Raw genomic sequence first — 27929 nt, 5'->3', positions numbered from 1 at the left:
ATAGGGCTGTGAATCTTTGTGTGTCCCACGATTCAATTCAATATCAATTCTTGGGGTCACAATTCGATTCAAAATCGATTTTTTTTTATTTATTTTTTTTTCAATTCAACACGATTCTCGATTCAAAAACGATTTTTTTTTTTTCCCCGATTCAAAACGATTCTCTATTCATTCAATACATAGGATTTCAGCAGGATCTACCCCAGTCTGCTGACATGCAAGCAGTGTAGTAGATTTTTGTAAAAAGCTTTTATAATTGTAAAGGACAACGTTTTATCAACTGATTGCAATAATGTAAATTTGTTTTAACTATTAAATGAACCAAAAATATGACTTATTTTGTCTTTCTGAAAATATTGGACACAGTGTGTTGTCAAGTGGAGGAGTTCAAGTACCTCGGAGTCTTGTTCACGAGTGAGGGAAGAGTGGATCGTGAGATCGACAGGCGGATCGGTGCGGCGTCTTCAGTAATGCGGACGCTGTATCGATCCGTTGTGGTGAAGAAGGAGCTGAGCCGGAAGGCAAAGCTCTCAATTTACCGGTCGATCTACGTTCCCATCCTCACCTATGGTCATGAGCTTTGGGTTATGACCGAAAGGACAAGATCACGGGTACAAGCGGCCGAAATGAGTTTCCTCCGCCGGGTGGCGGGGCTCTCCCTTAGAGATAGGGTGAGAAGCTCTGTCATCCGGGGGGAGCTCAAAGTAAAGCCGCTGCTCCTCCACATCGAGAGGAGCCAGATGAGGTGGTTCGGGCATCTGGTCAGGATGCCACCCGAGCGCCTCCCCAAGGAGGTGTTTAGGGCACGTCCGACCGGTAGGAGGCCACGAGGAAGACCCAGGACACGTTGGGAAGACTATGTCTCCCGGCTGGCCTGGGAACGCCTCGGGATCCCCCAGGAGGAGCTGGACGAAGTGGCTGGGGAGAGGGAAGTCTGGGCTTCCCTGCTTAGGCTGCTGCCCCCGCGACCCGACCTCGGATAAGCGGAAGAAGATGGATGGATGGATGGATGGATGTGTTGTCAAGCTTATGAGATGCGATGCAAGTGTAAGCCACTGCATGTGACACTATTGTTCTTTCTTTTTTTTTAATATATAAATGTCTAATGATAATGTCAATGAGGGATTTTTAATCACTGTTATGTTGAAATTGTACCTAATATTGATACTGTTGTTGATATTATTCATTTTTGTTTCACTACTTTTGGTTTGTTCTGTGTCGTGTTTGTGTCTCCTCTCAATTGCTCTGTATATTGCAGTTCTGAGTGTTGCTGGGTCGGGTTTGGTTTTGGAATTGGCTTGCATTGTTATTCTATTGCTGTGTATTGTTTTGTTGGATTGATTAATTTAAAACATAAATAATAATTTAAAAATAAATACATTTTTTTTTTTAAACGATTTTTTTTTTTTTAAATGAGAATCGATTCTGAATAGCACAACGTGAGAATCGCAATTCGAATACATTTTTTTCCCACACCCCTACTTGCTAGTATGTATTACTGTTCGTGTTATTAATTGCGTAAGTAAAGTTCTAGGATGTTTGAACCGCCTTGAGCATGTCGTTTCAAAATAAACCTATGGCTACAATTGCTTGCGTCGTCCCGTGTCAAGAAAGTCACCTTAATGTGACGTCTAGCGTGGCTATCCATTCTCGAGATCAAACATTACAGAGAGCATAGTGGCAATTTAATGAAGTTGTCACATGGAAAATGCATGATTGCATAAACAATGATGATGATCGCAGGCTTTTATTTTTTTATTCTGAAGCAACCCAGAAAAGTGTGTGTATTTCCGGTTGCTGAACACAAGCGCGAGGCTGCCCATCGCTCACATTTCAAGCTGCAACCGCAACGTATGGAGGCGAGAGAGGATCTCTACCCCGCCTGATGAGCTCCATCTCGGATACCACCTCCTAAGTACCCCCGCGGGCCGTGAAAAGACACTTTTTTTGGTTTAAAAAAAGAAAGAGTCCACATCCTCGACCGTGTGAGGGGTTTTATTGAAAAAAAGGGCGTGTGTGTTGTCAGCAGTGGATGTGTTAGTGAGGACATTTTGACACCACCTGGCCAGGATGGGCTGCACGCTGAGCACCGAGGACAAGGCGGCGGTGGAGCGGAGCAAGATGATCGACAAGAACCTGCGGGACGACGGCGAGAAGGCGGCCCGGGAGGTCAAGCTGCTGCTGCTGGGTAAGTAAGGCCGGTGGGCGGCGGCGAAGCTGGCGAGCTACGCCCTCGTTGACCATGATGAGCCACGTCGAGGGGCTTCATATTTGTCATTTTAACATCATTTTTTTATGCCGTGTCACTGCGAACTTCCATTTTGATAACTTTGAGCGCAGTATGTCCGACAAAAGTTGTTTGTAGTCGGGCAGAGGAATGTAATCAACTGGCGGCACGCGGACCAAATGTCGCTCGTTAATGACGTCACACTGGCCCACGACTTTAGTTCAAAACGAGGTAGCAATCAACAAAGGTTTTTTTTTTTTTCAAAAGAAGATCTTTGACTAGCATTTTCGCAGTAGTTATTTAAGTGTTCATAACATCTTTGACAAACATTTTATTCGCAATTGGCTAATAAAAACAGCAGAGCTACTGTCTTATAGAGGCTCTTTGATCAACATATTTTGTAGTCGGCCCTTAAAAACTGCAGAACACTACTGTCTTATAAGATCTTTGATTGACATCTTTTGTAGTCGGCCCTTAAAAACTGCAGAACACTACTGTCTTATAAGATCTTTGATTAACATCCTTTTTAGTCAGCCCTTAAAAACTGCAGAACACTACTGTCTTATAAGATCTTTGATTAACATCCTTTTCAGTCGGCCCTTAAAAACTGCAGAACACTATCTTATAAGATCTTTGATTAACATCTTTTTTAGTCGGCCCTTAAAAACTGCAGAACACTACTGTCTTATAAGATCTTTGATTAACATCTTTTGTAGTCGGCCCTTAAAAATTGCAGAACACTACTATCTTATAAGATCTTTGATTAACATCCTTTTCAGTCGGCCCTTAAAAACTGCAGAACACTACTGTCTTATAAGATCTTTGATTAACATCCTTTTCAGTCGGCCCTTAAAAACTGCAGAACACTACTATCTTATAAGATCTATGATTAACATCTCTTTTAGTCGGCCCTTAAAAACTGCAGAACACTTACTGTCTTATAAGATCTTTGATTAACATCCTTTTCAGTCGGCCCTTAAAAACTGCAGAACACTACTATCTTATAAGATCTATGATTAACATCTTTTGTAGTCGGCCCTTAAAAACTGCAGAACACTACTATCTTATAAGATCTTTGATTAACATCCTTTTCAGTCGGCCCTTAAAAACTGCAGAACACTACTATCTTATAAGATCTATGATTAACATCTTTTGTAGTCGGCCCTTAAAAACTGCAGAACACTACTATCTTATAAGATCTTTGATTAACATCCTTTTCAGTCGGCCCTTAAAAACTGCAGAACACTACTATCTTATAAGATCTATGATTAACATCTTTTGTAGTCGGCCCTTAAAAACTGCAGAACACTACTGTCTTATAAGATATTTGATCAACATCCTTTTTAGTCGGCCCTTAAAAACTGCAGAACACTTACTGTCTTATAAGATCTTTGATTAACATCCTTTTTAGTCAGCCCTTAAAAACTGCAGAACACTACTGTCTTATAAGATCTTTGATTAACATCCTTTTCAGTCGGCCCTTAAAAACTGCAGAACACTACTATCTTATAAGATCTATGATTAACATCTTTTGTAGTCGGCCCTTAAAAACTGCAGAACACTACTGTCTTATAAGATATTTGATCAACATCCTTTTTAGTCGGCCCTTAAAAACTGCAGAACACTACTATCTTATAAGATCTATGATTAACATCTTTTGTAGTCGGCCCTTAAAAACTGCAGAACACTACTATCTTATAAGATCTTTGATTAACATCCTTTTCAGTCGGCCCTTAAAAACTGCAGAACACTACTATCTTATAAGATCTATGATTAACATCTTTTGTAGTCGGCCCTTAAAAACTGCAGAACACTACTATCTTATAAGATCTTTGATTAACATCTTTTGTAGTCGGCCCTTAAAAATTGCAGAACACTACTATCTTATAAGATCTTTGATTAACATCCTTTTTAGTCAGCCCTTAAAAACTGCAGAACACTAGTGTCTTATAAGATCTTTGATTAACATCCTTTTCAGTCGGCCCTTAAAAATTGCAGAACACTACTGTCTTATAAGATCTTTGATTAACATCTTTTGTAGTCGGCCCTTAAAAACTGCAGAACACTACTATCTTATAAGATCTTTGATTAACATCCTTTTCAGTCGGCCCTTAAAAACTGCAGAACACTACTATCTTATAAGATCTTTGATTAACATCTTTTGTAGTCGGCCCTTAAAAACTGCAGAACACTACTATCTTATAAGATCTATGATTAACATCTTTTTTAGTCGGCCCTTAAAAACTGCAGAACACTACTATCTTATAAGATCTTTGATTAACATATTTTGTAGTCGGCCCTTAAAAACTGCAGAACACTACTGTCTTATAAGATATTTGATCAACATCCTTTTTAGTCGGCCCTTAAAAACTGCAGAACACTTACTGTCTTATAGGATCTTTGATTAACATCCTTTTCAGTCGGCCCTTAAAAACTGCAGAACACTACTATCTTATAAGATCTTTGATTAACATCTCTTTTAGTCGGACCTTAAAAACTGCAGAACACTACTGTCTTATAAGATCTTTGATTAACATCCTTTTCAGTCGGCCCTTAAAAACTGCAGAACACTACTATCTTATAAGATCTATGATTAACATCCTTTTCAGTCGGCCCTTAAAAACTGCAGAACACTACTATCTTATAAGATCTTTGATTAACATCTTTTGTAGTCGGCCCTTAAAAACTGCAGAACACTACTATCTTATAAGATCTATGATTAACATCTTTTTTAGTCGGCCCTTAAAAACTGCAGAACACTACTATCTTATAAGATCTTTGATTAACATATTTTGTAGTCGGCCCTTAAAAACTGCAGAACACTACTGTCTTATAAGATATTTGATCAACATCCTTTTTAGTCGGCCCTTAAAAACTGCAGAACACTTACTGTCTTATAGGATCTTTGATTAACATCCTTTTCAGTCGGCCCTTAAAAACTGCAGAACACTACTATCTTATAAGATCTATGATTAACATCCTTTTCAGTCGGCCCTTAAAAACTGCAGAACACTGCTATCTTATAAGATCTTTGATTAACATCTTTTTTAGTCGGCCCTTAAAAACTGCAGAACACTACTATCTTATAAGATCTTTGATTAACATCTTTTTTAGTCGGCCCTTAAAAACTGCAGAACACTACTATCTTATAAGATCTATGATTAACATCTTTTGTAGTCGGCCCTTAAAAACTGCAGAACACTACTGTCTTATAAGATCTTTGATTAACATCTTTTGTAGTCGGCCCTTAAAAATTGCAGAACACTACTGTCTTATAAGATCTTTGATTAACATCCTTTTTAGTCAGCCCTTAAAAACTGCAGAACACTACTGTCTTATAAGATCTTTGATTAACATCCTTTTCAGTCGGCCCTTAAAAACTGCAGAACACTACTATCTTATAAGATCTTTGATTAACATCTTTTGTAGTCGGCCCTTAAAAATTGCAGAACACTACTGTCTTATAAGATCTTTGATTAACATCCTTTTTAGTCAGCCCTTAAAAACTGCAGAACACTACTGTCTTATAAGATCTTTGATTAACATCCTTTTCAGTCGGCCCTTAAAAACTGCAGAACACTACTATCTTATAAGATCTATGATTAACATCTTTTGTAGTCGGCCCTTAAAAACTGCAGAACACTACTATCTTATAAGGTCTTTGATTAACATCCTTTTCAGTCGGCCCTTAAAAACTGCAGAACACTACTATCTTATAAGATCTATGATTAACATCTTTTGTAGTCGGCCCTTAAAAACTGCAGAACACTACTATCTTATAAGATCTTTGATTAACATCCTTTTCAGTCGGCCCTTAAAAACTGCAGAACACTACTATCTTATAAGATCTATGATTAACATCTCTTTTAGTCGGCCCTTAAAAACTGCAGAACACTACTATCTTATAAGATCTTTGATTAACATCTCTTTTAGTCGGCCCTTAAAAACTGCAGAACACTACTGTCTTATAAGATCTTTGATTAACATCCTTTTCAGTCGGCCCTTAAAAATTGCAGAACACTACTGAGATAGGCTCCAGCACCCCCGCGACCCCAAAAGGGACAAGCGGTAGAAAATGGATGGATACTGTCGTATAAGATCTTTGATTATCATCCTATTTAGTCGGCCCTTAAAAACTGCAGAACACTACTGTCTTATAAGATCTTTGCTTAACATCCTTTTCAGTCGGCCCTTAAAAACTGCAGAACACTACTGAGATAGGCTCCAGCACCCCCCGCGACCCCAAAAGGGACAAGCGGTAGAAAATGGATGGATGGATACTGTCGTATAAGATCTTTGATTATCATCCTTTTTAGTCGGCCCTAAAAAACTGCAGAACACTACTGTCTTATAAGATCTTTGATTAACATCCCTTTTAGTCGGCCCTTAAAAATTGCAGAAGACTACTGAGATAGGCTCCAGCAGCCCCCGCGACCCCAAAAGGGACAAGCGGTAGAAAATGGATGGATGGATACTGTCTTATAAGGTCTTTGATTATCATCCTTTTTAGTCGGCCCTTAAAACTTGCAGAACACTACTGTCTTATTTAGGATCTTTGACTCCAAGAGGGACAAGCAGTAGAAAATGGATGGATGGATGATTAACATGTTTTTCAGTCGGCCCTTAAAAACAGCAGGGTACGCCTGTCATATAGAATAGAATAACTTTTATTGCTATTGTCTTACAAACAACAAAATACATAGGACCTTTGGCATTTTTGCATTAGGTCCTCGCAAACAAAGCGTTCTTGTCAGTGTTTCTTAACCATAGGGCAGGGGCCGCCAAAAAAAAAAAAAAAACTCAGTTGTGGTTCGTATGGGCCACAGCGGTACTCAGTTGTAATACACTTTTCCACCACTTGTGGCAGTAATGACAATACCAAACAAACAGAAGAAGCCTCTGTACCGAGGATGTTGTTGTGGCTTGTGCAGCCCTTTGAGACACTTGTGATTTAGGGCTATATAAATAAACATTGATTGATTGATTGATTGAAGCCTGCAACTGAAGTCATAAGTTTCTTAATCGCAGGAATTATGACTAAAATGGTGAAGCGGTATTTTCATTTGCACTTTAATTGTATTGACAGTTTATTCAGGAAAAGTATTAATTATTAATTTGGTTTATTTTAGCAAAACATAACAGTATTGAAATTATTGTTGTCAGTTATTTACGTTATGAGTCCCTTCTTATGCAGTATATTTGGTTGGCACTTATTTTTCTAACTATCCCGACCTAAACCTAAGGTTTATGTGCTAAATAAATATTATTCTTTGTGATTAACACATGCTTTCATTTCATTTGACAAGGTGGAAATCTGTAAGTAGGTTAGATATAATTACTTAATACAATTAAGTAAGATTACTAATAGTCTTAATATTTGAGTGGGTCACAGCCCCCTTTGTAGTGGAAAAGTTGGGCCCTGAGGTCAAAAAGTTTAGGAACCCCTGATATATATGATCTTTGACTAACATTTTTTGCAGTAGGTCCTCAAAAACAGCAAAGAGCTTCTGTCATAAATACGATCTTTGCCGTGTTTGTACTAGGTCCTTAAAAACAACAAAGCGCTCTTGTCATATAGAATATCTTTGATTAACATGTTTTGCAGTTGGCCTTTAAAGACAGTAGAGGGCTACTGATCGTTGGTGTTTTTGCAACATGTCTTTAAAAACCACAACGTGTCCTTGTCATATAGAAGATTTTTGAAAATGTTTTTTTTTTTCAAGTACAGTAGGTCCTCAAAACAGTAGATAACTCCTGTCATTAATACGGTGTTTGCAGTAGACCCTTAAAAACAATGAAGCTCTCTTGTCATGTAGAAAAACATTTTTTGCAGGCAAACTTTAAAAACAACAGAGCGCTCCTGTCATGCAGAATATCTCCAACATTTTTGGCAGTAAAATAAATCCGATAAATAAGAAATAAATTCTATCTTTGCAATATGCCGAGGGCCAATAAAAATGAGATGTGGGCTACAATTGGCCGCACTTAAGACATTCCTGTTATGAAGGATTTTTGACTTGTGTTTTTGCAGAAGAACCATTGAATTGAAAAGGTCCGACATAGGGTGGCTTTATTCCCAGAGCTGCCCTCTTGGAATCATTTGTGTTGTTTAAATCCCCTCCACAATGGAGGCGTTCTCCTTTTTTCTGTTCCAGTGTAGAACGATGCCCAATGAAGTGAAGTTTTTCGTTAAATAAATCCGATAAATAAGAAATAAATTCTATCTTTGCAATATGCCGAGGGCCAATAAAAATGAGATGTGGGCTACAATTGGCCACACTTAGGACATTCCTGTTATGAAGGATTTTTGACTTGTGTTTTTGCAGAAGAACCATTGAATTGAAAAGGTCCGACATAGGGTGGCTTTATTCCCAGAGCTGCCCTCTTGGAATCATTTGTGTTGTTTAAATCCCCTCCACAATGGAGGTGTCCTCCTTTTGTCTGTTCCAGTGTAGAACGATGCCCAATGAAGTGAAGTTTTTCGCCAGCTTGCACATTTCCCCATTATAAGCTTGGTTGTGCCCAACATGACTCCTGTACATGATGGGCAGTTACATCAAATGAAACGTTTACATTTGTATCAGAATCCCATGTTTATTTTTGAGGGACTTTATTGTTTTCATGCGGGGGAAAATGTTGTTATGCTTGCAAATAGAGAGCACAGGTGAGGAACTTTTCCATCGTGCTTGCAAATGTTGACATGAACACAGCAGTGCAGTATGTGGGTTACCAGGACGGGGCTTTTCATTGAATACCAATACCTCAACCCCAATGTACAGACGTGCACCAGGAGATTCACTTTTTTCGTTTACTTTCGGCAATTATATTTTGCAGGTAGTCAACATTCCGAAGGTGCTTGGAGGCCAAATGAAGCTTGCCCACTTGCAGCCGGCAAGTTTGTACACAGCCGCTTGGAAATGTTTTCATCGGCTCATCACGTGGCTTCTCTGTTTGTTTTCTGGGAATGCGGCTGCTTTGGTTATGATCGCAGCGGGCCAGGTCAGGGCACCTCGTCGGCTGCCCGTGTTTTTTTATCATGTCCGCCGTGGTAATCAGGTAACACCGAGGCCTCTTCAGGTTACTGCCTGAGGTGAGGTTCGGCCGCAGAGGGGGGTGTAAAATGAGAATCTAAGCATTAAAAATGTAGAAAGTGGTCCACCAAAAAGTACCGCAGTTAAGTTATTTAGGCTACGAAGCACAGTATGGGAGATCTGTTTCAACAGGAATGGAACAAAAAGAACATCAAGTTTTAGAAATAACATGGAACACAATGATTATGTTTAGACCGTAGGCCAAAGTGGCCCAAATCGCATTTTTCCAAATCAGATTTTTTCTAGCTGACTGTTTACAATGCAAGTAAAATGTGATCTTTATTAGACTCCAGTATAATGCCTCAATGTGTCCTCAAAGTCACTTGCATGCGCAGTCCGATAAAGTGAAAACAAGGAAGTTGACCTGATTCCGTAAATGAACAAGGAAGTCGCTGCTGCTCCTACTACAAAATAAAATAAGTCTCCACACCTTAAAAGTGAGTGTTTTTTAAGTGAAAATAAATTCAATTAATGTATTATGTAATATTGTATATAGTGTAATATTGTATTTGGGAAGTTTCTAATTAGGGATGTCCGATAATAGCTTTTTGCCGGTATCCGATATTCCGATATTGTCCAACTCTTTAATTACCGATACCGATATCAACCGATACCGATATCAACCGATATATGCAGTCGTGGAATTAACACATTATTATGCCTAATTTGGACAACCGGGTATGGTGAAGATAAGGTACTTTTTTTTTTTAATTAATAAAATAAGATAAATAAATTAAAAACATTTTCTTGAATAAAAAAGAAAGTAAAATAATATAAAAACAGTTACATAGAAACTAGTAGTTAATGAAAATGAGTAAAATTAACTGTTAAAGGTTAGTACTATTAGTGGACCAGCAGCACGCACAATCATGTGTGCTTACGGACTGTATCCCTTGCAGACTGTATTGATATATATTGATATATAATGTAGGAACCAGAATATTAATAACAGAAAGAAACAACCCTTTTGTGTGAATGAGTGTAAATGGGGGGAGGGAGGTTTTTTGGGTTGGTGCACTAATTGTGAGTGTATCTTGTGTTTTTTATGTTGTTTTAATTTTTTTAAAAAACGATACCGATAATAAAAAAATGATACCGATAATTTCCAATATTACATTTTAACGCATTTATCGGCCGGTAATATCGGCAGGCCGATATCATCGGACATCTCTATTTCTAATCTTTTTATGGCTATTAAGCAAAGGCAACACAAACATCAGCATGGATCTCCGTTTGCTTCATTTTTCAACTCACATACGTAAGCAACTTACGTAATGTACATAACATTGAAGCAAATACCCCAGAACGTCAATTCCAGTCCTTCAGCAATCGCTATTTCTTCTGAATCAAAGTATGTAATATAGTGTATATATTTTCATATGTTACATATAGCCAAATATTTGCGCACTTTTGACGAGCGATTTACTGAAAATTTGGTTGGTGAAAAAATACTCTGCAGAACGAAACCGGAAGTTGTGATGACGTATCCACTTCCGCTGGTGCGCTGCATATTTCCCTCAACACACAAATGACGTAACTCGCCCAAAGATGACCCAAAAGTCAATTCGCATTCAGGACGCACTTCCGTTTATTCTCAAGTCACATTTGAAAAGATCAGATTCCAATTGGATTTGGACCTGAATGCGATGTGAAAAGATTAGATTTGAAGCCCTTTGGAGCCTTAGAACTGGCAAAAAACCCAGAACTGTGTCACTTGAGTGCAAACAAAATCAGAGTTGGTGTGCTGTGTAAACGGGGCATACAGTATGTTAGTTTAATATTAATAGATATGTGCTGGTCGATCAGACACGAATCAGTATCGGCCGAATAATGCTTTTTAATGCGAATAATTGCTTTATAATGAGGACGACAATTGTTGAGCCACTATGACTCACACTTTATGTATTTTTAGTCCCCCGGCTGACAAGCGGCTGACAGATAATTGTGTGTCTCCATACACAGTATGGAGCCGCTCCTTTAAGCTATTAATAAGCTCCTCCATTAAATAAAATAAGCTGCATTTCTTAGTAACTTTGTACTATCAAGTATCCTTATCAAGTACTTTATCACTGGAGCACAAAACATGTTACACGCCAGGAGCAGTCATGCTAATAGCTAAGCTAACAGCTAAGCTAGTTTAAAAAAAATACAAATAAATGAGGCCGGGATCGAACCAAGTAAACCACTTTTGTAAATGTTTGGTTACTTACCTTAATTGTTTCCAAATGCTGCCTCTAACACAGCAGTAAAACGGCTGATCAAACAAAACAGAAATGTCATTGTCTTTATTCATCCTTTATTAAATGAATACGATTTTCTCCTTTTTTATTAAGGTTTAATATGTCTGTCACGATTTTTTTTCTTTGTACTTTGTAAACACTTTGAGTTTGAACAGTTTCTTAAAGTGGATCATTTTAGTACGTTGTTTGATTTCTTTGCTTAATCCATTCCAAAATTTAGCCGATAGCGAATAAAAAATCCATAGATGAGCTGCACCTTTGTATAAGCCACAGGGTTCAAAGCATGGGGAAAATGTAGCGACTTATAGATCGTAAAATTCTGTTGTTGTTTTTTTTTTTACTTTGGTTTAGTTATTGTGTCCTATTGACTTTGTTTTCATCAAACAATTGTATGTTAAAAAATCAAAACAAAAAAATAGTTAAATATTGTGTTGATATTGATAAACTGTCAATAGCATTCACCGTAAATACACATAAAAAAATAGCAGTTCATACATGTGATCGGTATTGGCATCGGCCGATCTCACTCATGGATGATTGGAATCGGTAGCATAAAACCTTGATTGGAACATTACTAAATACTACGCATCATCCATATACTATGTACAAAAATACAGTGAGAGGTACCTAAAGTGTGATGCTAGGCACGTCCGCACTCTGTTGATAAGTTGATTAAATATTGTAGCACACAAATTTGTGATATCAGGTAATAATTAATTGATTTCAGGCAAAAAAGAGTGCAGTACCTGGCTGTAACTAGCAGGGGCGCTGTTGAGTCTATCCCAAGTAGTTGATTGATTGTAAAATAGTCTAACAAGCTAACTTAGTTCATTCGGCACGCATTTGTAATCTGGAGCATTCTAAAATGGACAAGAGTCGTGCTGGTGAAAAACTGGGCTAAACGTCCTTCCAAGTGTCTGACGGTCGCAGTAAAACGACAAGTGAATTCGTTCCCGCGAGCCAGCTGGCACTCTGGGAATTTGGCTCTCCGTCTTTATTTGGCTCTCATCATCACAGTCATCCAATTATCCCGTTGTTCACATCGCCCTGCGGAAATAAACTCGGTCTCATTTCCCAGTTAGTTTTTGTAAGTGCGCTCACACTGACAAGTACGGCGAAATGCAGAGTTGCAGTCACCATATTAGTCACCATCTTGGCTGCGTAGCTAAACGGGAGGGGCTAACTTGAGTGGTTGCAATTTAAAATGAAAAAGAAGAGAAGACGAAGAATCTGATAAATATTGCAATTGTCAATCCTAGTCAGTGCAATAACTAACGAATTTGAGGCAGAACCACACTGTCAAAATATGAAATGTACAATGTACTTCCGTTTTTGTCATCTGTTCCTAAAGATCAGACGAAACCCAAATAGTATGAAATCAATTTCCCTAAGAAATAATGTTATTCCAATTATTTTATTCCAGATGACTTCTGTTTTGTTTGATCAGCCGTTTTACTTTCGTGTTACAGGCATCGTTTGGAAACAATTAAGGTATGTAAATAAACATATACAGAATATTATATAACTCATTTCGCAACGTAAATATCTGCGGTTATAGTCCGGTGCGGCTAATTTATGGGAAAAAAATGTTCCCTGAAATTTAGTGGAGGCGGCTTGTATACCGGTGCGCTATATAGTCTGGAAACTACGGAACTTTAGAAAAGGTTTGATCAAGTTAAAATAATCAAACAGCGAACAATTGTCATGAACCGTGGTCGGATCATGTTTTGTTTAGTTATGTTTGGTTAGTTTTGGACTCCTTTAGTTTATTGCTTGTGCACCTGTGAGTTTGTTTCGTCACCATGGTTACTTATTATTTTCACCTGCCGCTTGTGTTCTCGACGCGCACCTGTTTTTCATCACTGACACTATTTAAGCCTGCCTGTCCGGAGTGTCCGTGTTGCACGGAAGGAACGATCCCGCATAAATATGCGACCCCCACGTGACAGTAGGAGCACAGCTGACAGTTCCTTCGCCCCGGGCTTCGAGGAGATGGAGACGCACTGGCGAGGACGGAAGCCAGCCAAAAAGGTTTTTCGCCGCCAAAATGCGTCGCTCCCCCAAACTCCTCCTCCGAACAGCAAGTCACCACAAACGGCTCAGTCTTCCTCCCCTCAGTTGTTTGGTAATCCAGTTACTCATTTTGCTAAACAATTTTTAGATTGGGCTGCAAGCCAAATTACCATGAACTCTGACAACAACATAACTCCGCCCACTTCCGATGACGTCACTGAAACGGCGCGCGGCGATGACATCATTCCGCCGGCGTCAAGGGAAGATTCTGATCTGGATTTTTTTTTTTTTCCGTCTGTCTCCCTTTATCAGCCACCTCCTAATGACTTTTTTCCAAAAATAAAGTACCATCAGGACACTTTTTCTGAAAATAGATTCTGTCAACTTCAATCACTTCCGCCCCCAGTGACTCTGACTCCGCCCCTAAGGACTCTAGCCCCGCCCACGTCAAGGACTTTTTCCCTCTTTCCGCCCACACAACCCCAGGTGGGGGATAAAAAAACAAAACAATTTGGACAATTTAATGGGGAAGTTTCTGCCCTCCTCCGCCCACCCCTACAGAGGGTTCCAGACCGCAGGGAGCGCGTCTGGTATCCGCCCCTTGAGGGGGGGGCTGGGGTCGGGAGCTGTGTTGGTGGGGTGGCTCGGCATCACCATGCCAAGCCAATTATTTTATTCCAGACACCAAAACATATGAATACATTTTATTGGAAGTGTCCCAACACAACCTTTCATTTCTGATATGATATCGTTATTGGAGCCTTGAGTATTGACCAATACAAATATTGATACAATACGCTATCAGCAGGAATCATACATACAGTTAATTCCGGACTATAAGCCGCTACTTTTTTCTTACACTTTGAACCTTGCAGCCTATAAAATGGTGTGGCTAATTAGTTTTTTTTCTTCGCTGACAGCGATAATGCAAGCAGTTTAAATAAAAACCAGCAAATACACTGAAAAGGTGTGGTATTGTTTGTGCTATGGCGCCATTTTTTGGACAATTTTGCTCACTGTAGGTGCTGCAGTGCTCTTCAGTTTAGAGACTTGAACCGGAAGTTTTGTCTTTAAGTCATCCATAGCGTTTCTACTAAAAAGGATTCTTCATTCATCACTCTAAGCAACGTTTGTAAGTTTTACAATATACAGGGATGTGAAATGTACGCGAAAACCAAAACCGAACCAGTTGTAGTTCTCGAGCATTTATTAGTAGCCAGCGAGAAGGTATATTTTTGATGTGACGGATGTAACCAGAGGTTACAACACCGGAAGTATATTACCCGAGGGGGCGTGGCTATAGGATAGAGTTGCCAAATGGGAAACGTTTTCTGAGTTCTTTGCATGTATGTTATAGAACTTTACATTACATTTTCAATGATAATAATGTTAGTAAATTATCTACTGAAAAAACAAAAAAGTCTATGGGACATACATGTAGGTATCAGAAAACAGCCAAAAGAGGATGGTAGATGAGGATTAATCTGAAGATAAAATATAGTGTACAAACGCACCCAATTGCAGGAAATGTAGTCTTGATTTTCAAAATGTTATTTTAGGGCTTGCATGGAAGCACTTTGCGCTGATAGAAGTGTTGCTCTTTTTTCGTCAGTTTTCCTCTCTTTTTCTCAAAGGATGTCCACATGTCTGAATATAACAAAAACTCTTTATACTTACTAATCCGTCCCATGTGTGATGTTTGTCGGAGTGTTTTCATGCATGTTTGTACGTGCAATCGTAATGTAATGAAGCTAACGTCGTCAGCAAAAGCTAATATGCTAACAAGCATCCAAGTGTCTGTGTTAGTTGTTAGTATTATTAACTTACAATGGCATTATTTTTGTATTGTTTCACTTCCACAAATTCCTCAGTAAATTCACCAAAACGCCATTGTGGAGTTATTGAGTCTGTTTAGCTGATTGGAGAGCTAGCTTACGTAGCTAGTGGGTCCATGACGATGACTTCTGTTTTGTTTGATCAGCCGTTTTACTTTCGTGTTACAGGCATCGTTTGGAAACAATTAAGGTATGTAAATAAACATATACAGAATATTATATAACTCATTTCGCAACGTAAATATCTGCGGTTATAGTCCGGTGCGGCTAATTTATGGGAAAAAAATGTTCCCTGAAATTTAGTGGAGGCGGCTTGTATACCGGTGCGCTATATAGTCTGGAAACTACGGAACTTTAGAAAAGGTTTGATCAAGTTAAAATAATCAAACAGCGAACAATTGTCATGATCCGTGGTCGGATCATGTTTTGTTTAGTTATGTTTGGTTAGTTTTGGACTCCTTTAGTTATTGCTTGTGCACCTGTGAGTTTGTTTCGTCACCATGGTTACTTATTATTTTCACCTGCCGCTTGTGTTCTCGACGCGCACCTGTTTTTCATCACTGACACTATTTAAGCCTGCCTTTCTGTTCACTCGTCCTGTGCTCCTTGTTTGCGGTAAGCTACATCACGTTGGTTTGTTTTTTCATGTTCCAGAGTCCTGTGCTAAGTTTAACTTTAGCTTCCCGTGCGTTCGGCACGTTTTTCTTTTGCTTGTTTTCTGTTTGCCATGATTTATGTAAATAAATCATATCTTACCCTCACGTCTTTGTCCGGAGTGTCCGTGTTGCACGGAAGGAACGATCCCGCATAAATATGCGACCCCCACGTGACAGTAGGAGCACAGCTGACAGTTCCTTCGCCCCGAGGAGATGGAGACGCACTGGCGAGGACGGAAGCCAGCCAAAAAGGTTTTTCACCGCCAAAATGCGTCGCTCCCCCAAACTCCTCCTCCGAACAGCAAGTCACCACAAACGGCTCAGTCTTCCTCCCCTCAGTTGTTTGGTAATCCAGTTACTCATTTTGCTAAACAATTTTTAGATTGGGCTGCAAGCCAAATTACCATGAACTCTGACAACAACATAACTCCGCCCACTTCCGATGACGTCACTGAAACGGCGCGTGGCGATGACATCATTCCGCCGGCGTCAAGGGAAGATTCTGATCTGGATTTTTTTTTTTTCCGTCTGTCTCCCTTTATCAGCCACCTCCTAATGACTTTTTTCCAAAAATAAAGTACCATCAGGACACTTTTTCTGAAAATAGATTCTGTCAACTTCAATCACTTCCGCCCCCAGTGACTCTGACTCCTCCCCTAAGGACTCTAGCCCCGCCCACGTCAAGGACTTTTTCCCTCTTTCCGCCCACACAACCCCAGGTGGGGGATAAAAAAACAAAACAATTTGGACAATTTAATGGGGAAGTTTCTGCCCTCCTCCGCCCACCCCTACAGAGGGTTCCAGACCGTAGGGAGCGCGTCTGGTATCCGCCCCTTGAGGGGGGGGCTGGGGTCGGGAGCTGTGTTGGTGGGGTGGCTCGGCATCACCATGCCAAGCCACAGTCTCCCTCACGGCCGCCACCACCAGTCTACCGACCCGTCAAGCCACAGCCTCCAGCACGACCGCCCTCACCAGTCTTCCGACCTGCCAAGCCGCAACCCCAAGCTAGGCCACCTCCACCTGCACCAAGGCTAGCACCTGTCGCCGCACCAAGGCTAGCACCAGCTCCACCACGCCAAGTTCCTCGCCAAGCTCCGGTACCAGCTCCACGACGCCAAGCTCCGGTACCAGCTCCACGACGCCAAGCTCCGGTACCAGCTCCACGACGCCAAGCTCCGGTACCAGCTCCACGACGCCAAGCTCCGGTACCAGCTCCACGACGCCAAGTTCCGGTACCAGCTCCACGACGCCAAGCTCCGGTACCAGCTCCACGACGCCAAGCTCCGGTACCAGCTCCACGACGCCAAGCTCCGGTACCAGCTCCACGACGCCAAGCTCCGGTACCAGCTCCACGACGTCAAGCTCCGGTACCAGCTCAACGACGCCAAGCTCCGGTACCAGCTCCACGACGCCAAGCTCCGGTACCAGCTCAACAAGTCCAAGACCAAGACCCTCCACGCCAAGACCAAGACACGCCATGCCTAGACCAAGACCAAGACCCGCCATGCCAAGACCAAGACCCGCCATGCCAAGACCAAGACCCGCCATGCCAAGACCAAGACCCACGCCAAGACCAAGACCCACGTCGAGCTTCGCCGCCCGCACCACGCCAAGCTTCGCCGCCCGCACCCGCACCACGCCAAGCTTCGCCGCCAGCGCCCGCACCACGCCAAGCTTCGCCACCAGCACATGCGTCCACGCCTGACTCGTCTGCTGCTGCGTCCACGCCTGCCATGACGGCGCCGACGCGCCCATCTCCCCGTCGACCACGGGTGTGGCCGCTCCCTGGTCGTCCGCCTCGCCAAGTGCGCCCACCTCCCAGTCGGCCACGGATGTGGCCGCTCCCTGGTCGTCTGCCTCGCCAAGTGCGCCCACCTCCCAGTCGGCCACCAATGTGGCCATTCCCTGGGCGCCCGCCTCGCCTGCTGCAGCGGCGCTCCACTCGCCGCCGCCACTTGACTTTGCCTCGATGGATTCGGGGACACTTGGCCTGGCGACCCACCGCCAAGTCCTCCCTCCGCCCTCCCGTGACTTTTGACCCTGCATGTGTTTTTTTTTTGTTTTTTTAGGACATCTAGAATCTGTCCTTAAGGGGGGGGCTCTGTCATGATCCGTGGTCGGATCATGTTTTGTTTAGTTATGTTTGGTTAGTTTTGGACTCCTTTAGTTATTGCTTGTGCACCTGTGAGTTTGTTTCGTCACCATGGTTACTTATTATTTTCACCTGCCGCTTGTGTTCTCGACGCGCACCTGTTTTTCATCACTGACACTATTTAAGCCTGCCTTTCTGTTCACTCGTCCTGTGCTCCTTGTTTGCGGTAAGCTACATCAAGTTGGTTTGTTTTTTCATGTTCCAGAGTCCTGTGCTAAGTTTAACTTTAGCTTCCCGTGCGTTCGACACGTTTTTCTTTTGCTTGTTTTCTGTTTGCCATGATTTATGTAAATAAATCATATCTTACCCTCACGTCTTTGTCCGGAGTGTCCGTGTTGCACGGAAGGAACGATCCCGCATAAATATGCGACCCCCACGTGACAACAATGTTAGGTATGAAAAACTAAACAATTTATTATTATCAATCAATCAATCAATCAATGTTTATTTATATAGCCCTAAATCACAAGTGTCTCAAAGGGCTGCACAAGCCACAACGACATCCTCGGTACAAAGCCCACATAAGGGCAAGGAAAAACTCACCCCAGTGGGACGTCGATGTGAATGACTATGAGAAACCTTGGAGAGGACCGCATATGTGGGTAACCCCCCACCCCCCTCTAGGGGAGACCGAAAGCAATGGATGTCGAGTGGGTCTGACATAATATTGTGAACATTAACTGTCTAGAACAAACTTCTGCTGTCTTTAAGTTGAAGTAGAGTGGTGATTATTTTTTGGCAACACTTAGTGGCCACAAAAATTTAAATAAGTTCATAATGCAGTAAATTGAATGATATATTTATTACTGGATTCTTTCTAATCCGGTTGCGTGGGTAATATGCAACTATAATTATTTGATACTTGTTTATATTGAAAAATGTGATGTATTGGATTATATTGTATAATGTTCAATTATTATATATGTCTAGCTTGTGCGCTATTGTGTGCTTAGCTGTTGTGTAGCGTCTAGGTCCTAGTAGCCTATAGACTACCATCTTTTCTTTTTGTAAATGACTTGACTAAATTATATGAAATGACCAACCTTGTGTGCTTATCGGAGGACATCTGGATGTTAAATGGCTGTTCAGTTTTGCACAAGTAAACATGCTGCAGGATTGATTGTTTCGAAGCTTACTGTATCTCTATGATATTTTACATACAAGTCGATATCTTCCCATACTTGGTTTTTTTGCTGCTATCAGACCGATGGCCGATATCAATATTAGATCGGGACACTCCTCCATGTTATAGAGAACAATTATAGTTTCACATGCAGAAAACAATGTGAAATACATATACAATGTATAAATGATTGTTTAACATCACTTATAGTTTTATTAACTGTTGTTTGCAAAGACAGTGATGAGCGGAGTGAGAGACGGGTCAGGTAGAGTGCTGCGGATGTCACCATTGTACTTAACAGTTTTCTTCTTGAATTCAATAGTGTTTTTCACTTTCTTTATTAAAGCGCTAGCTAGCACTTAAAACTTTCTTTGGTCCAATGGTGGATTTTTTTGCAGTTGTACTAAATAAAAAAAAGACAGACTTAGTCATCTATGCGTGTGCTCTTTAAGTATACCGGTACATTCCACTGAAGGATACCATAGTTTGTTACGCACAACCGATTGGCCGTACAATAACCAATACAGTATACTGATAGGAAAAGTGGTTCAGTACATGGTATACAGTTAGAAGTGTGGCTTTAGACTTCAGTCAGCACAAGCGACAGGGAACTATGTTTGAGTGCGGAAATCGTTTGTGGTTGTTAATGTTGTTTCTGTGAGTGAGTCATATTTAAATGTCCATCAGGCAGAAGAAGCAGAAAGAAGTGCTGCAGGTCGACTGATCAAAATAGAAGACGTGGGAGCGACTTGACTTACACGGAACACCTGAAGCTAATTTATAGTCAAACTGCTGCTGCTGCTGCTGCTGTGCTTTTCCGTATAAAATCCGCGGGTGCGAAACATGACACCACATGAACGGCATCAGGTGGGGCCTGAAGCTCCGCGCAAACCTCAAAGCTGCAAATTCATTTTGAGTGTGAATTGTTTGTGTCTGGAGGCGCTGTATGGGTAGCCCTGCCCCCTTGTAATGTAATTTATGCTGCCAATAAGGTCACTGTGAACACTGTTGCTTTATTATTAATTATTTATACCTGATGATAATGGACCAGAACATCAGCAAGGCTGCAGCCTTTTTTAATAAGAGCCAACATAAACAGCAGATATAGGCGTCTGAATGTGTCGGAAGAGATTTGTTCTTATCATGTTTGCATTGGTTACAGAATCTGGAAATCAGCTTGCTAGTTGTGACCCAGCATACACAGTAATTATAATTATATGAATGGAATATAGAGTTGTTCCTATCAAAACATTTAGAGATTTTGTGTATTTTTTATAGGGTCATTAATGTAAAATAAAATAATTAGTGCTTACAAATGATTTTTTGTTTTAAATCAGATTAATCCCACTTTTGCATTTTGATTAATCATGATTATACTCACTTGCATAGTTTGAAAGAACTTAAAAAAAAACAATATTTGGACACAAATACCATTTTATTGTCAAAATATCATGCAGGAACATTTTTAAAATGTCTTACTTGAATCCACATCATTTTTTTGCTTAAAACTTGTAACAGTTTTATCCAAACTTCAGTCAGGGTTTATTTTGGAAGTGAATTTGGAATTTGCTCCTCACTTGTCTTTGCACTGGAGTATGCCTGACCTGATCACTGGCCGTATAGCAACTGGCGCCGTCTTTCAGGTAACCATCTGCTGGTAATGTAAAAGAGCAAGTATGGTCAAAATAAATTGCATGTATGCATAACATTTTTATCTGCATGTATACATGATTAATGGTGTCATTTTTGTGATTAATCACATGAGTTAAGTCACTATTTTTGACAGCCCTAAAAATAATCAAACACACAATGATGAAAAATATTACCAACAAGCTATGTGTTTTATACAGATATTATTTTCACAATTTTGTGAGTACTTTTAATGCCAAAACATTTTTTTCTCATTTGGAAAAAAAAGTAAATAAAGTGTCATATATTATTAGGAAAATAAAATGTGTTTTGTGAGATTTTGGATTTTTCATCAAAAAGTGATGACAATACTTTTAGAAACAAATAGTCCAGCTGTTTTTTCTAATTAAAATAAAATACTCTCAGAATGTTACATGTTTTTAGTCAGATAGCAGCAGTATATTTTTATTCAAATAAATTGTAATCATTTTCTATGAGGTTGTGATTTATTGATAAACTGCAATAGGAATATACTCATAAAAATAAAATAAAACAGTTTGACAATTAAAGGGTTTGTTTGCAACCTTTATGCAGCTGCCTGGAGGCCGCTAACTTTATAAAAGAGTTGTAAACATTATATCCTGCCTTCATCCGACTTTAAGCACGTGATTTACGGCTCATGTAACACACGCGCACACTCAAGTTATGTTTGCAATTTAACAAAGTTCATCGACTAACGTCAGCTATCATTGAATGTATATTCTGCCATAACCACAACTGCAAATTGTTGAAAAATTTAACTTAATATACAGGACTGTCTCAGAAAATTAGAATATTGTATTAAAGTTTTTTATTTTCTGTAATGCAATTACAAAAACAAAAATGTCATAGATTCTGGATTCATTACACATCAACTGAAATATTGCAAGCCTTTTATTATTTTAATATTGCTGATTATGGCATACAGCTTAAGAAAACTCAAAAATCCTATCTCAAAAAATTAGAATATTTCCTCAGACCATGTTAAAAAAAAAAAAGATTTATAACAGCAAAACAAAATCAAAGATTTGAAAAAGGCAATTAATGCACTCGGTACTTGAATCCTTTTGCACGGATTACTGCATCAATGCGGCGTGGCATGGAGGCAATCAGCCTGTGGCATTGCTGAGATGTTATGGATGCCCAGGATGCTTCAATAGCGGCCTTTAGCTCATTCGCATTATTGGGTCCGGTGTCTTTCAGCTTCTTCTTCACAATACCCCACAAATTCTCTATTGGGTTCAGGTCAGGGGAGTTGGCAGGCCAATCGAGGACAGTAATGCCATGGTCAGTACACCAGTTACTGGTGGTTTTGGCACTGTGGGCAGGTGCCAGATCATTCTGGAAAATGAAATCATCATCTCCATAGAGCTTTTCAACAGATGGAAGCATTATCGCATTTTTGTAGACAAAAGGCACAAATATATCCTTTCGAGAAGCAGTGTCCACTGGGGAGGACGCTGCTTCTTAGGAGGTTATATTGTGGTTCCACAGACAAAGCACAACATCTACACAAATAATGTATGTTGCAAGAAACATTGTAGTTTTTGTTCAACATGAAATAATTATTGACGTTGTCTTTATCACAAGATGTTTTGGGATAAAATTCCTTTTAAGTCTTGCCGCCAAACATTTCAGATTATATGAACGTTGTTTTATGGGTGATGATCACAACAACTTAGCAGCCACGGCAGATTTTATTAAGCCTTCCAAACACATCATCAGATTTAATGGCGCTTTCTTCAGTTGTCATCTGACGGGCTGGAAGCGCCTGCAGCGAGCAGACAGATCACAACCTTTTTCCACATGCACAGCACGGCTTCCATTGCACTTTCACGCCTCGTTCGTGGTGGTGCCATTTTGTAGCCTCCCACCCCCACCCAAATATGAAAGGTATTATTAAATTATATTAATTTTTTTTGTCTTCTTTTGCAGGCGCCGGAGAGTCGGGAAAGAGCACCATCGTCAAGCAGATGAAGTGAGTTTACAAAAGACACGTCCACAACACTTTTTTTTTTTTAATGCACAATAATTTGTGCTGTTTTTATCTTGATTTAGGTTATTAATAAAAATACATCCATATATAACATAAAGATACTATTTTTTTCCAACACAACAAACCAGAAATACTCTTCATCTACACCAGTGGTAATCAAACTTTTCCCCTAAGTACCATAATGACCAACATTAAAATACAGTAGCGTAGTAGGCCTAAGTATTCACTAAAACAAGGCAGGCGTTGATTTACACACAGTTTATACAGTAACAATGTATTCGAATATACAAACCCCGTTTCCATATGAGTTGGAAAATTGTGTTAGATGTAAATATAAACGGAATACAATGATTTGCAAATCCTTTTCAACCCATATTCGATTGAATGCACTACAAAGACAAGATATTTGATGTTCAAACTCATAAACTTTTTTTTTTTTTTTTTGCAAATAATAATTAACTTAAAATTTCATGGCTGCAACATGTGCCAAAGTAGTTGGGAAAGGGCATGTTCACCACTGTATTACATCACCTTTTCTTTTAACAACACTCAATAAACGATTGGGAACTGAGGAAACTAATTGTTGAAGCTTTGAAAGTGGAATTCTTTCCCATTCTTGTTTCATGTAGAGCTTCAGTCGTTCAACAGTCCGAGGTCTCCGCTATCGTATTTTACGCTTCATAATGCGCCATACATTTTCGATGGGAGACAGGTCTGGACTGCAGGCGAACCAGGAAAGTACTCGCACTATTTTTTTACGAAGCCACGCTGTTGTAACACGTGCTGAATGTGGCTTGGCATTCTCTTGCTGAAATAAGCAGGGGCGTCCATGAAAAAGACGGCGTTTAGATGGCAGCATATGTTGTTCCAAAACCTGTATGTACCTTTCAGCATTAATGGTGCCTTCACAAATGTGTAAGTTACCCATGCCTTGGGCACTAATGCACCCCCATACCATCACAGATGCTGGCTTTTGAACTTTGCGTCGATAACAGTCTGGATGGTTCGCTTCCCCTTTGGTCCGGATGACACGATGTTGAATATTTCCAAAAACAATTTAAAATGTGGACTCGTCAGACCACAGAACACTTTTCCACTTTGCATGAGTCCATCTTAGATGATCTCGGGCCCAGAGAAGCCGGCAGCGTTTCTGGATGTTGTTGATAAATAGCTTTCGCTTTGCATAGTAGAGCTTTAACTTGCACTTACAGATGTAGCGACCAACTGTATTTAGTGACAGTGGTTTTCTGAAGTGTTCCTGAGCCCATGTGGTGATATCCTTTAGAGATTGATGTCGATTTTTGATACAGTGCCGTCTGAGGGATCGAAGGTCACGGTCATTCAATGTTGGTTTCCGACCATGCCGCTTACGTGGAGTGATTTCTCCAGATTCTCTGAACCTTTTGATGATATTATAGACCGTAGATGTTGAAATCCCTAAATGTCTTGCAATAGCTGGTTGAGAAAGGTTTTTCTTAAACTGTTCAACAATTTGCTCACGCATTTGTTGACAAAGTGGTGACCCTCGCCCCATCCTTGTTTGTGAATGACTGAGCATTTCATGGAATCTACTTTTATACCCAATCATGGCACCCACCTGTTCCCAATTAGCCTGCACACCTGTGGGATGTTCCAAATAAGTGTTTGATGAGCATTCCTCAACTTTATCAGTCTTTATTGCCACCTTTCCCAACTTCTTTGTCACGTGTTGCTGGCATCAAATTCTAAAGTTAATGATTATTTGCAAAAAAAAAAAGTTTATCAGTTTGAACATCAAATATGTTGTCTTTGTAGCATATTCAACTGAATATGGGTTGAAAATGATTTGCAAATCATTGTATTCCGTTTGTATTTACATCTAACACAATTTCCCAACTCATATGGAAACAGGGTTTGTAAGAAAATAAAACACTTTACTTAAATTATGAATCAAATCTTTGGCATACCACTGGATGGAGCACGCATACCATATTTTGGTAATCACTGAGCTCAAAGAGGGGAAAAATAACAATAATTGTCATAAAAAAATAATAATAAAGAAAATAAAAAAAGAAAGATTGTGTGTTCGAAAACGAGCAGGAAGAAGCAACGCTTATAATATCCAGTTTAACCACTCAGATATATTAATCTGATTATTGATCAACAATCACCTGATAAATAACAATAGTCAATACATTATTACAAGATACATATCATATGTAATTTCATCCACTTATATTCACAATAATGAACCCACTCATCATGTCTTTGAATTGTGTATACATACATTACACGTTAAAATATTTTATAAACCTAAAATAATATTAATAATCTTGTATTTAACTCTAATAAAGTATGTATACATCTGTTTCATTATCATAATACAGGTGTAATAAATCAGTCTTAAACTTAAAAAAATATATATATATATGTATATGTATATGTATATGTATATATATATATATATATATATATATATATATATATATATAGTAACTAAAATAACAGCCTGTGTTCCTGTATTTCTGTTTACATCTAAATAATATATATGCGTATATATATATATATATATATATATATATATATATATATATATATATATATATATATATATATATAATATATACATAGTAACTAAAATAACAGCCTGTGTTCCTGTATTTCTGTTTACATCTAAATAATAATATCCGATATGATATCAGCAGGAATCATGCATACTTTTATTGTTTTGTAGTGTGGAACCTTAGAAAAAGTTGATCAAGTGAAATTAGTTAAACAAAACAGTAGCAGGTAGGAAAAACACTAACCTATGGTTGTGGTTTAAGTTACAATATGATACATCATGTAATCCACATATTCTCATTTCTCTTCACAACATGTTCGAAAAGGAGTAGGAAAGAGAAAAGCTTTTTTAATCCTACCCCTTTTTCAGTTAATAGCAATTACTAACATTCATTTCCTGTTCTCATCCTGTAGCACAATTTACATGAATAAAACACATTGTATAATTTTAATGAGATTTCAAGTTCATTTTAATATCTATTATTACACCCAAAAATGTGTTTTCTTTGCCCTTTCGATGTCTACTCCGTCTATTTGTATTTGTGTTTGTCTTTTTCTTCAACTGCTACAAAATAGCCTTAATTTAGTTTTACTGAATTTCAAAGATAATCTGTTTTGTCAAATCATCTCTTTGATTTGTTAATTTATTCTGTTGTTATTACTATCAGCTTCGGTGTATTTTCTTTTGAACAAAAAGCAATTGTGACGTCCGCAAACAACACTAACTATTGCGGCCTTTAAGTTGAAGTGGAGTGGTAATAATAATAATAATAATAATTAATTAAATTAACCTGATGACGCGATAACTTCAATGATGCGAACACGTTTGCTTCTGGATACTTTTTAATATGCTTTTGCTTTGGAGACTTTGTATTTGTAAGTAATATGTAACTATAATATGCAATATCATTCAATTAAGGACATTTACTATGTTTGTCTAGCTTGTGTGCTTAGCTGTTGTGTAGCTGCTAGCTCCTATTAGCCTACAGCCTACCGTGTTTTTTTGTAAATGACTAAAATAGAAGAAAAGGCCAACATTGTGTGTTTATTGGAGGACATTTAGCTGTTAACTGGCTGTCCAGCTTTGCAGGACTGCTTGTATCGGACATTATACATGCAAATCAAAGTCATTTTGCAGATATTGAACGCATATCTGATATCACTATTGACATTTTCAAAAGTTTGATTTTGTTTTGCTATTATAAATCTTTTTTTTTTTCTTGGTCTGAGGAAATATTCACATTTTTTGAGATAGGATTTTTGAGTTTTCTTAAGCTGTATGCCATAATCAGCAATATTAAAATAATAAAAGGCTTGCAATATTTCAGTTGATGTGTAATGAATCCAGAATGTAGGACATTTTTGTATTTTTAATTGCATTACAGAAAATAAAGAACTTTATCACAATATTCAAATTTTCTGAGACAGTCCTGTACATACATTATTATTGTTATATATTTTTAAGTATCACACATTATTTATCAAACTAGAGTATAGTAACACATTTTTTTTAGGCCAACTTGGTTTATGTTTAAATAATTTTATCCCCTTCCTCACTTCCATTGTTGTTATTTTGTCTTGTCGGTAGCTTTATTTTTGCTTCTGATTGGCTAAAACTAACTTTATGACTTGATTGGTGGCAGTTAGAGCGCCTTGTGTTACTTTGAAATGCGCTTCATGTCTTTAAATGGTGTTATTTTTTTCCACATGGAAGTTGGTGGATAATATACAAGTGAGACAAAGTGTGTGTTTGTAAAGTTTCACACTGTCAACGTCAATCAAATCTTCGCCTACTTTTTTGGCTAATTAATCGACCATTTGGCGGAGAAGATGTGATTTTTCACGCTTCTTCTCCACATCTGTCCATAAAAAACACGATTATATTATGTTGCGTGGAGGCTGTAGCAAAAACCTCATGCACCTTAAAGAACTCGCCGGGAGGATTTGAAGGAGTTGTGATGACGGCGGGTCACAGAACCGATTCAATTCCGCCAGTAAAAGCGTAGCAAAAGCGAGTGATCGGACGAGGAGAACGGGACGACCTGCGGCGAAGCTTGTCGCTCCAGGGAAACAACAGACATTTTTCCTTTCTCCCGACAGGATCATCCATGAGGCGGGCTACTCGGAAGAGGAGTGCAAGCAGTACAAGGCGGTGGTCTACAGCAACACCATACAGTCCATCATCGCCATCATCCGAGCGATGGGCCGCCTTAAGATCGACTTTGGCGACACCGCCAGAGCCGTGAGTGAGATTCACATGCGTTTTGTTTGATGGAATTGTATATTGTAGCGTCCCGGAAGAGTTAGTGCTGCAAGGGGTTCTGGGTATTTGTTCTGTTGTGTTTATGTTGTGTTACGGTGCGGATGTTCTCCTGAAATGTGTTTGT

The 27929-nt window shown here is 39.3% G+C and overlaps 1 protein-coding gene across 1 annotated transcript in view; it reads left to right on the top strand.

Annotated features, from left to right (window-relative positions):
- The first annotated feature begins 1739 nt into the window (after positions 1-1739).
- Positions 1740-27929, top strand: part of gnai1 (guanine nucleotide binding protein (G protein), alpha inhibiting activity polypeptide 1) — a 37699-nt gene continuing 11509 nt past the window's right edge. Inside the window, exons 1-3 of the mRNA XM_061959601.1 lie at positions 1740-2188; positions 22941-22983; positions 27643-27784. Coding sequence (XP_061815585.1) covers positions 2071-2188; positions 22941-22983; positions 27643-27784 — 303 coding nt within the window. The 5' untranslated portion in view covers positions 1740-2070. The remainder of the gene's footprint in view (positions 2189-22940; positions 22984-27642; positions 27785-27929) is intronic.

This window comes from Nerophis lumbriciformis, linkage group LG05 (genome assembly GCF_033978685.3).
Source record: "Nerophis lumbriciformis linkage group LG05, RoL_Nlum_v2.1, whole genome shotgun sequence".
NCBI classification, from domain to species: domain Eukaryota; kingdom Metazoa; phylum Chordata; class Actinopteri; order Syngnathiformes; family Syngnathidae; genus Nerophis; species Nerophis lumbriciformis.
This window is presented reverse-complemented; position numbering and strand designations above follow the sequence as displayed.